The sequence below is a fragment of the Opisthorchis viverrini genome (genome assembly GCF_000715545.1).
Source record: "Opisthorchis viverrini unplaced genomic scaffold opera_v5_153, whole genome shotgun sequence".
NCBI classification, from domain to species: domain Eukaryota; kingdom Metazoa; phylum Platyhelminthes; class Trematoda; order Opisthorchiida; family Opisthorchiidae; genus Opisthorchis; species Opisthorchis viverrini.
The window spans coordinates 220,852-232,238 of NW_008751810.1; the positions used below are offsets into that span (position 1 = coordinate 220,852).

At 44.1% G+C, this 11,387-nt stretch overlaps 1 protein-coding gene across 1 annotated transcript in view; it reads right to left on the bottom strand.

The window, feature by feature from the left end:
• Positions 1-10,028, bottom strand: part of T265_06978 (hypothetical protein) — a gene marked incomplete at both ends in the record, with an annotated part of 87,940 nt that extends 77,912 nt beyond the window's left edge. Inside the window, one exon of the mRNA XM_009172395.1 lies at positions 9,253-10,028. Coding sequence (XP_009170659.1) covers positions 9,253-9,723 — 471 coding nt within the window. The remainder of the gene's footprint in view (positions 1-9,252) is intronic.
• Between the last annotated feature and the right edge of the window lie 1,359 nt (positions 10,029-11,387).

An 11,387-nucleotide genomic window follows, 5' to 3' on the forward strand; every position in this document is an offset into this window, starting at 1 on the left:
ATAAACAACGTGCCCAATTGAGGAAACGGTTTAAACTTTAGCGAAGAACACGGTATTATAGTCGTTCCGATGTTACCGATATTTGGATATGGGATCCCGCTTTCGGCACGCATACTTGTTTCGTTTATGCAACAGTTTGCTTCCCAATCTGTGCAGTTTACGAGACGCTATTATTGTCTTCGGTTTTCTTCATTCTCCCCATCGACTTTCATGTGGTTGATACAAGCTGTTCATTGACTACATGACCAACCTCACTTCATGTTTTGTACGCAGAGAGGATGAAATGTCCTTAGGGTCATCACAATGGTCGATCGATAAGTACCCTTGAGCTGAGCGATGTTGCCAATAAACGGGAAATAATAATTTAGTCATGTCAACGGAAGGACGGAAGGGGAATTATCGTTGTTGCTAATCGATCAATAAACCATAAATGCTTACAGGGATACCGGGATGGGCATCGTGTGCTGCGACGACATTCGGGGGAAACTCCGGTACGCAGAACATTGGGAAAATCAGAGGAGTATAACAACAAATCTCACACAAGAGAGCAGAAGTTGATCAAGACAGCAGGTAATGTGGATGTAAAGTAGGCCCTGAAATTTACTGCTGAGGGTCACGTATATCCAGCAAGTGTTCAGAGTTTTTCATCGTTCAGAACACACGAATATAAAGAAACCTCCTTGACTAGAATACACATGAAGCCCAAACTGATGTTATAAGAAGGTTATAAATGATGGAACCACACACGGAAGAAAGCAACTTTAATTGATGTAAAGTGTGAAATCTGTGCTCTTCACACGTCTTGGTTTGCTGTTGGCATAGTACGGGAAATGGGAAAGACCCAAAACCTCTGAACCACACTGGGTTTGGGACCACATTTCTGTTGTAGATCAGGCATCATATCACAGCAAAACTCTGAGAAAAGCACCTTCTTCCGATTTGTACACACAAAAAGTTGAAAAAAGGTAGTTGGATCGGTATCCTCCGATCATCCAATTCCTCTTCTCGAGTAATGAAATTCAGGCTATCCTGAGCACGGATACTGATGTGTAAGGTTCAAATCCAACTTCACTCAAGAATGCAAACTACTGATGCGTTTTAATAAAGGCAGACCGCGAGATTAGTGCTTCTAACATTTGGTATTGGTATTTGGGAAAATTGCACCGGCACAAGAAGACAGTCCAAATCGAAGTAAATTGAATGTGAGTACTGTTCTGCATAGTACGTGCGAAAAAATTTGGACAATTCCACTCGTCATCGCAAGGTTATATTTGAAACTGAGTAGCTTCTACGTTTCTGTCAACATATTCACTCAGGACTTATTCTAATGTTCAGGTGATGGACGCTTGCACCCGACAGCGTCACATAGCCCGAGGGAGGATACAACATCTGTTAGGATATCCTTGCAGCGGTTAGTCTGATTAGAATGCGATGGAACATTGGAGCCTCAAATGCCAGAATCAATCCAGTGTAACTCTGGCCAAATTCACTTGCGAGGTAATCAGTTCTGTTCTGACCAATACTGGATGGAAATGCAAATACATGCAACTGTTCCACTCCCGTGAAATACGGTCCTTTTGAGGCAATTAATCATTAGATTTGACGCGACGCGTGCACCCGACAGCGTCACATAGCCCGAGGGAGGATACAACATCTGTTAGGATATCCTTGCAGCGGTTAGTCTGATTAGAATGCGATGGAACATTGGAGCCTCAAATGCCAGAATCAATCCAGTGTAACTCTGGCCAAATTCACTTGCGAGGTAATCAGTTCTGTTCTGACCAATACTGGATGGAAATGCAAATACATGCAACTGTTCCACTCCCGTGAAATACGGTCCTTTTGAGGCAATTAATCATTAGATTTCCTTACAGGTGTGATCACTCAGATGTTTGCTCAAAAGGCGAGCATCCAGACGATTATGGATGTCGCTTAGACATCCAGCAACAAATCAACCAAACTTTCTTGAAAAGTTGACTTATCGACCGATTCCATGCCTTTTCCAACTGAGTGAGATGTACTCAAATAATTTTGCTCTACATTGAGATGGGACGAAGCGACATTTTCGAAACGATCCAGAGACTCGACGTTCCCAAGAAAAAAACACTTCCATCACAGCCCGCAACTTGTACGCATTGAAAATCACTCCCCACTCCATGTCTTAAATTGTTACACCAAGTGCCGTGCACATACAGAAGGGCAGTCACAATCAGGCACAGCGACAGAAAAAAATGGAGCTGCGACACACCATGTGACTGTCGTCGATTGCAGTAATTTATTTTTTTCCGCTTTGGTGCCGCAGCTTGCTTGCACGCAAACAGATGTTCGGATTTGCAACCGCCCGGCTGAGCAGATTTACACACCAGTGCATAGACGAGTGCACAGAACCGAAGTTTTCTCGTTTCGGCTGATGGTTGACCGACCAAGTTAACTGCCATTAACGTTGCCCTTGGATTATCAATGTTTCCAAAAGCGTCACTGCTTCCGTAACAGAATATACCATCAGTTTTTGGTTCGGCTGATCAGGCGCAAATAGTCAGACATTCCATAAATGACATTCGAGACAGATCACTCACTGCCACGTTTTGATAATTGATGTCTTATTGGCTGATAATGATGCACGGAACAAAAAAATCATGGTGCCGACAATGATGCTTCGGCGTTCAAACTGAACGACGCTGAAAACCCAATCGAACAAGTTGGGTCTGACAATGGGAGTTTTTTTCGATAGAAGACGAAACGACAGGTACCGGGGATGGAGTAGCCATTGAGGCTGGGGGAATAATATAAGGGTGATCGATTGGCAAATCCAATCATCTGGATTAGAATAGACTTATTTAGTGGAGGTAATTGCTAGGGACTTGGACGTTTAAACAAGTACGACGGAAACTGTCAGAAATTCTAGTAACTCTGTTGTAAACGTGGTTATACTGAATAAACACTATGGAAAAATTTTCCTTCCGTAGGGAACCAAAATACCGGAAGTTCCCATCCACATCTATTCAACAAGATTTGACGCTTCCGTTGGCTCCCTGTGCGTATAATCGCCACATATGAGGCAAAGTAAATTCTTCTTACTGAAGGTGGACAGGCTGGAAATTCCCCTACAGCACTTTGGGCGATGTCAACCATTGTTTGACCGCCTATTAAGTGCTTTATTCATGGTGCCGTTCAAAAGCTTACCATCTGGCGTCGGTCAATAAGATAGCGCCCACTGCATTGTACGTTCTCCCACAGTGGCATACAGTCTCTATAGCCAGTCTTTTCATTACTAGTAAAAATGTGACCATGCTATGGAAGACGGTTTCTTCAAGTCCGCCTTGGAGGCACGTCTCCATCTGATTTTGCCGGCTCAAGTGATGGACTTCATCGTGATAGAAAGATTATCCGAATCGGTCTATACAAAAAACCGATGGTAGCCTAATGACACACTATCCACTTAATCTAATCCATACTTTATCTCATCTTTCACGAGATTTGCAATACAGACAGGTCTCCTATTTAGTTTGGGCTGCTTCTGCACAAAACTCATCAGAATTCGACCATTAACTCTCCAAAAACAGAGGATATACCTTTGTTGCTGTGGTCACCAAGTGGCACGCAGCCCAAATCATTCTTCCCATGTGATAGCAATGTGTGTGTGTGTCCGTTCGATGTATATCCGGTAGCTGATTTCCCCCGGGCGACCTTGCTAAGGTAGCATTATTGGTTTGTCGTGTTTGACGTGATGTCAACTAATCGTAGAACCAGCCTTTGTCCGGCTGGGCATCCTTACTCCCGCAGCCAACCTCCCAGATGGGCAGTCGGTTAGGAAGTGCAGTTAAAAGGATCACAAGCAATTCGCCCTGACGCCCTGTAAATATAAACTTTGTGCCTATGAGTAAATAGTGGTGGACAATGGGACCAAAAAATCGACTTTGGGAAGGATTATTCTCCAGCAGCGCTTATTTGGACCGCAATTAACAAATTGATCTATCAGACAAGTGCCGAGGTCATAAAATATAAACCGTCAATTGTTCGAGTTTCAGTGGAACAGTGAACAAAAACAATCTCCACAGCCGGATTTGGTGGGCATCTGTGTTCAGAACACTCACTTTCTTGTGCTTGTACACGCTAATGACATGAGAAGAACGTTCCGCGGCCCCTAGTCAAGCTTACTGTCCAATGAAATAAATAAATCGTTCAGTTTTGAGCTGCCCATCAATCTGAAAGAAGACCGCTTGTTCAAGTCTAGACATGAGCAATCCAGAGGCCAGGGAAGGGCTTAGACCGGTCAGTATCCTTATGTATTAATAACTGAGCTTTGTAGAATAGAGTGAACAGTTTGCCCTCAACACAGCTAGTTATCAACAGCGAATTTAACTCTACCAATCCTTTATTATGTACTGTAGCGTCATTGGAAACGTAAAAAGGCATGGGAAACTGTGATCAGTTCAACAAACCAGATCGCAATCGTAACAGGGCTGCTTTGTAGCTTTTCTCTCAAATGAATTTCCAAGTGAGTCGGCTAGAAGCCACATTGGGCAGAAGCGGGGAACCGACTGAGTGAGCACTGAGATGTGAGTGGTTTGACAATCTTGCACAAGAACAAGGAGATAACAAAGTTGCGTCACCTGCAATTTACCGTGTGTTGTTTTCGAATTGGCTACAAAAACGCCAGACTAGAAGTACGGACATTAAGTCATTTTCTCCAAAGCTAGAGACTGTTACTCAAATCGATTATGACTTAAGACGTCATCAATCAGGGTCAGGCCAACTCATTATCCATCCTTAATTACCACTGATGAAAAAAAACGCTCGCCAAAAGTGCACATCTAACGCGATCGATAAATCAAGTGGATTGATCGGTTGTAAACAACTTATCCTACGCTCAAGGAACCTAGTATTCTACAAGATGGAAAAAGTCGTATCGATGAAGCACTATTTTGCAATCGGGACCTCGTCCTTTAAATGAAGTCAATCCATCCTGAAGCGCTGAGAATCTCTGCGTAACTGCTTCCAATCCATTAGGAATCATCAGTAGTGCGTATCCCAAGAACACACAGGGAGATATTGTTCTGTAACCTCCTGGCTCCTGGTTGAAGACAAAAACGTTCGACACTGAGAAACTGAGCAGTCTGATGAACTCGTACCCAGATAGGATAGAACTCCATTTGTCCTTCAAATCATGTGACAAGTTCTCAAACGAAAAACCTTTTGGCATATGGATAACTCCTCATTTTGGGCTACAAGAATTCATCCTCAAATCTTTGGCTTGATTTTTCTGAAACATTCAAGGACCGGTGAATCCATCCAGAAGAGATTGGTCGAGCGCATTTGACCATAATAACAAATCGTAAATTTAGGTAGATGGGCATAGGACAAACATATTGTAGATGCGGATTGTAGGTGCGCGATCGACCATAGGTGTGGTTGCTTGGCCGAACGAACTTGGGATGAGCGGTCCGCACTGGCTTTGCTGGTGTACTTCAGCGTTACGTCAGGTCCCTTACTTTTCATCTCAAGGCATTCCAACATTTTTTCGTGGGCTACATCGACAGAAATCTCAGGGTGATCTGATATCAAACTAAGGTTTCCCAGGAGACGCTCAATCGACAATCTGTCATCTGGAGACGGATGCGGAACGCAGGCTACCTGAACTTGAAATCGGGTCAGTTTGAAGTTCCCGCTTTTTCACTGATAGCATTTTATCGGGGTTGGTTTTAAAGATTCTCCATACAACTTAGCATCAAGAGGATATGGTCTCATAAACCGCAATAGTGAAGTCACAAACAGTCCGTAAGAATGACCCCTCCCCCGGACTATGCTGAGATTGGTCACCTTGTGTCATGAACACCAGTGTAGCGCAATGTGGGAGACACTGTGTAGTGTCATTTGCTCGATCTGTTCATTGATCGGCTCCTGCGTCGGTCTTAACCTGCGGTAACTGGACGGGTGAGAAACGAGTCAGTTTGCCCCCCCCCCAAGTGGTGTCTAATCCTGAGTCTCAAGACATTTCACTAATATTCGAGGGTAACTTGACGGCTACACTTTTGTTAAGATCGCCTTCCCAAATACTAAACAATAAATCAACCCTCAGTGAAGTGATTTGAACCTTGGATTCCGTTGTTCTTGGCCAGAAATATGGCATTGCAATCAACGAATTGTTCGCCATATACTTATTTCTCTCATTGGGCACTCGACACCAACCGCCAACTGCAGTCTGACTTTTTCGATTCTTGGAAATGCTGGTAAATTCATGTGGTTGGGTCCGAGGTTCACCCATAGCAGTAACAATTCGTGGGTTTATCAATCACGGAATTGGATTCAACTGTTGAAAATCTTAGGAGCGTTGGAATGTAAACGCAGCTGGAGACCACATCGCCATCACTTGATTGCAATCCATGAATTTAATGTATTTACTGTCGGAAACAGTTGCTTACACCAACAGAGAACGTTGTTTCCCTGCTTCGCTTGATTGTCCGGTCTGCCGACATCGTCTAACTTTGAGTCACGTAGCGCACGCACACCGCGCATAAGCGTGTGGTTTCGTTGTCTAGGTCAGAACTGTCATTTGACGGACACAGTTCGCAATAACATGTTTGAACAAGACAGTAAGTGTAGTGCCACTACAAAATGTGCACGTCTCGTCAGGAATGGAGCTCGAAGATGCGCCCGCCTGGTCTGGCTCGTAAATCGAGTGATTGCCCAACTGACTGTCAGTTTTCAGCGCATCGACTGTTCATCTTTCACGATTACCCGTAGCAATTTGTCAGTGCAACGGATCGGATGCAAACGTGAAAACGACGAATGTCACAGTATTGACAGGATTCGCCTTGACCTACTGCATAACAAAAATTTACTGTCACACCGAAGCAAATAATATTTGGACAAGGCAAGTATGAGTTTTTTTAATTATAAATTCAGCATTAAAGCTGGTGCTGAATCCAGACTGCTGTCAGAAATTTGCCTTCAGTTTTGCCCATTGCATTTTGCCGATGTCTGACTTAATCGAGATCGGGGAAATCAAGCCTACTCAGCGGTAGAATTCCAGAAGGGAACAAACAGAAGACCTTTTGAGGGAATAGATTAAATCGAACTTTGGTTAAGATAGCGTTTTCCACTTGGACAGTTTGTGCTAGCAAGACATGGCTGGTAATGCCACTGTTATCTGTTTGTCTTGAAAACCGAGTCAAACATTTCGGTGCTGAATAGACCAAAGCAGCGCCCTAGAGGCGTCTATCTGCCATTTGGGCTGTTGGGAAAAGGCAGTCCAATCCTAATGTTGGTGGAATTCGTGCTGGAGAGCCGTGTGTTTGGAACCAGAACTGAGCTACAGACACCAGTCGGCGGCGGCCGATCTTAAACCAGGGTTAACTTACTTCCAGGAAACCTGAACCTCAGATGTGGCAGTAACAGATTTCTTCAAAAGAATAGACTGACAAAGCAACCAGAGAGTCTATGAAAATATTCTGTCCAGTCTGTAGCACCCTTAGGCTTCATAGTATTTGGTCTCTTGAACGAAATGTTATTGGTTATACGAAGGACACGTGCTGCTCTGCATGCAGTTTGAATATTGAGTCTCCGAACGAGCCATCCAAATATGAGGTCCGTGAAAGAATTTCCTATGCGTCAATGGAATTTATACTTTTGAAATAGAACTGTTCCCGTGTGCCGTAACAAACTCGAGTAAAATCAAAAGAGGTCTTCTGATCGAGCCTTTCGGAGATACCCTACATTTCCTCTGAATGGGTTTACCTTTGGAACCGCATTGTGACTGGGAAGTCTATTTATGGGGACAAATAAACAACGCCCGTGCTGAGTGAACTACACTCATTCGCGAACTAATTTGGTTTTGCAGGAGACTCACTTGGTACTCAGGTGAATCTCTCATTTATGATGTTTTTTAGGCCTTTGAATTGGTATTTTCAACCCACGTCACAGCATAGAAATTACAGCTGATCACGATCTTTCCGACAATTGTTACGCATATGGGCAGTTGATGAGTGAGTGCAAAAACAAGCAAGTAGCACATGCCGGAAAATAAGACAATAAGTGGGGCAGGCAAATCTCTGCCGAATAAACAAACGACAAAAATGTCCTGATCCGTATTCGAGGCTGGTGAGGGGATAGAAATTGGGTCAGTGGAAGACAGCCGCTCTTAGAAACGCATACACACACACACATGCAATCCGTCATGTTCTCCACATATTTTCAACCCACGTCACAGCATAGAAATTACAGCTGATCACGATCTTTCCGACAATTGTTACGCATATGGGCAGTTGATGAGTGAGTGCAAAAACAAGCAAGTAGCACATGCCGGAAAATAAGACAATAAGTGGGGCAGGCAAATCTCTGCCGAATAAACAAACGACAAAAATGTCCTGATCCGTATTCGAGGCTGGTGAGGGGATAGAAATTGGGTCAGTGGAAGACAGCCGCTCTTAGAAACGCATACACACACACACATGCAATCCGTCATTGTTCTCCACAGGATGTCTGAATGTACAAGCTACCATCCACACACGTGTATCAGTCGATTAGAGACGTGTGTGTGTGTGTAGCAGTCCATGCTTGTATGACATGGAGAGAGCGTTTCTGGTTTGTTTGCTTGTACGCGTGTTTTTATATATGGGCTATGATGAAGGAACCATCTCAGCCAGACACACACATGACCAAGCATAGGTGGGGGACCAGGGAGAATAGGTTGGAATGGTGTGGTGTGTGGGTTGGAGTGGAGAAGAGCGGAGCTAGACCAAAGAATCGCCATCGGTCAACAGGCCGGCGGACGGGCACACCCTATTTTGCTGAATCACTAATTTATCTATACCGTCGCCGCCTCCACCACCACCACCACCATCCACAAGAAAACTTTTTCTCTTACAAACTGACCGCTTCCACTCCTCTAGGTGCGGTTGTAGGTAATACAGCAAGGGAAAAAAAACCACGATGGCGACAAACAGTAAATACACACAAATATGACATTAATAGGTATGTTATAACAATTGATGGGTAATGCTATAGTAGCTATTTAACATGTTATTATATGAAATGCGAAGCAGCCTGACCAGAAGCTACACAAACAAGTCGCACTTTCAGGTAACCTTGTGGTAGCGGCACAAGCACCTCACCTGAAAGCCATCTGAAGAGTTTGTAGAGGTTGGGGCTGATATTACTGAAATGATTCACTAGACCTCTGCTAAAAGTACGCGGTAATTAGAACATAACTAGTCTACACCCGACATGTTTAAAAAATGGCAGTTTACGTACCCTATCCAGTTTCATACGTTTCATTGGTGGCACGCTGTTTAGGCTGGAGGGGCCAGTATGATTGTTAAGTCCAACACAGTCAGAGTGTTCTTCTTCCGTTTTCACAGCAAATTCGTACGGATCCACAGGGTCACCAGTTCCTGAGACAACCGAGGAGGCAGAAGAGCAGCTAGTTGACTGATGCACAGAAGGAGTGGATTTAGCAAACTGCACCGAAACGCAACCATTTGTGGCGCTAACGGTTCGCCTCTTCTTGCTCGCTTTCGGAGCACCGTTGTTCAGCATCGTGTTATGCGTTTTGGTTGCTTTCCCTGGCCTGGCGACATCTGTACAAGGGGATTGCTTCTTGCGTTTCCCGATTTGGGATTCACTGCCAGCAGCACCGCTGCTTGTGTACTCGACGGTGTTAACCGTCCGTTCTTCAGTTATTGTCCCTGGGCGAGTTGCGGAACGTCTGTTTTTAACCTTCATGACATTTGAAATATCACCCGGCTGGTTTATTATAGGATCCAGTGTGATCGTATTCCGTTAGTCGACGTACTACCGAACCAGAATGAGACTCTGCATAAACATTCACACAGGGAATGGAAATGGATCCTGATCGATTTTCACCATTATATTATTGTTGGGAGTAATAACAACAACAATCATAGTATTCCATTGTGAGAGAAAAGAATTTCGTGCACACCAGTATGGATAGGCGCGCTAGTCACAAGTAAGGACGTTCATCTGCTGCCGGTATGTATCCGTTCTCGCGTCCGTTTGCACAACTGCGAGAGATAGATGTCAGCTGTGAACCACCCACTGTTTTGAGGGTTGGTGCGTGTGAGCGTGTCTGTCTTTATGTTGGTGTGCGTACGCATGTTTGTTTCATTTATGGTGGTGAGAGCAGAGCGTAACGAATCCGGACCCGATGGCGCGGAGAGAGAACGACAGACATACACCAAACACAACCACGTAGCTCGACAGCACGCTGCAGCTAATGGAGGCAACGGACACACAAACACTAATGCTCGCAACGTAATTTTTTCGGTTGTCTGGCCAACCCATTCATGTGTGGTCGCATGTTTTCAGGTTGGTGTAAGATCATCACACCAACAAAAAGTAGCGATGCGCGTGTCACCTAACCGTTTAATGTGTGATGTGCCGTTTACTTTTATCAACAATTGAACATAGATTTGTCGCGTCAACGGGGCGTATAAATGCCTGTGGCCGATTGGCTCTACCATGTCCAATCAAACGTTATGAGCGCAGTAAAGGCGTAAATAGCTTCGTTTACGGAAGCATTTCATCATGAATTATCACACATCTGCGGGAATGGCAGCGCGTGAACTTTGCCAATCGGTTGCTCATAGATTTTCTGGATCAAACAGAATCGGACTGTTCACTGGTTGCTTACACTGTGAACGTCAATTTATTAATTTGAAGGATTAGACGAACGATTGGGTGGAACCAAAAACACTATTTTTTATCACTTTTTTTCGTAGCTTGTGCACAGCAGTTTATCAACTTTGCACCTGGTCTCTGGACGTTCGTTTTCCATGCACAGTGCGTGAATCGACCTGAGTAGACCAGGAAATTTGTATCTGTTCTGATTTGAATTATCACAGATTTCCAACCAGAACTGTGTGAATTCGTTGGTTACTTAGTGGGAGGTAAATCCACCCACTATTCAAAGCAGAGAACAAACGTACAAGCGTTATGCAAAATTACATTTTTGCTTCGGAAGTAAGATGCCGCTTTTAGGAACAGACCACTTTTTTCATAGGTCGGTAAGACTTCAAAGCTCTGATTTAATTCGATGCTTTCAGTTGAACTAGGTAGTGAGTTTGTCTGGACAATATGTCATTGGGCAACCAAGGTCACGTGGGGGTGTTACGACCACTACACAGTGAACTTCTACATAATAAAGATGGTTTTGGTAATATTCCAAATATTAATTAGGGACAACACTACCTGTATTGCGTATTTTGGGGAGTAAAATTACCCCACGCATCACTACATGTTCAAAAAGTGTGCAGTAATTTCTTACAAAAATATCCGGTTTTCAATAACCACAAATCTCGTGCGACGATGGCATACTTGGGCAACATACAGGGAATAAGTGGTAGAATCATATTGAAAGTTGGAGATCA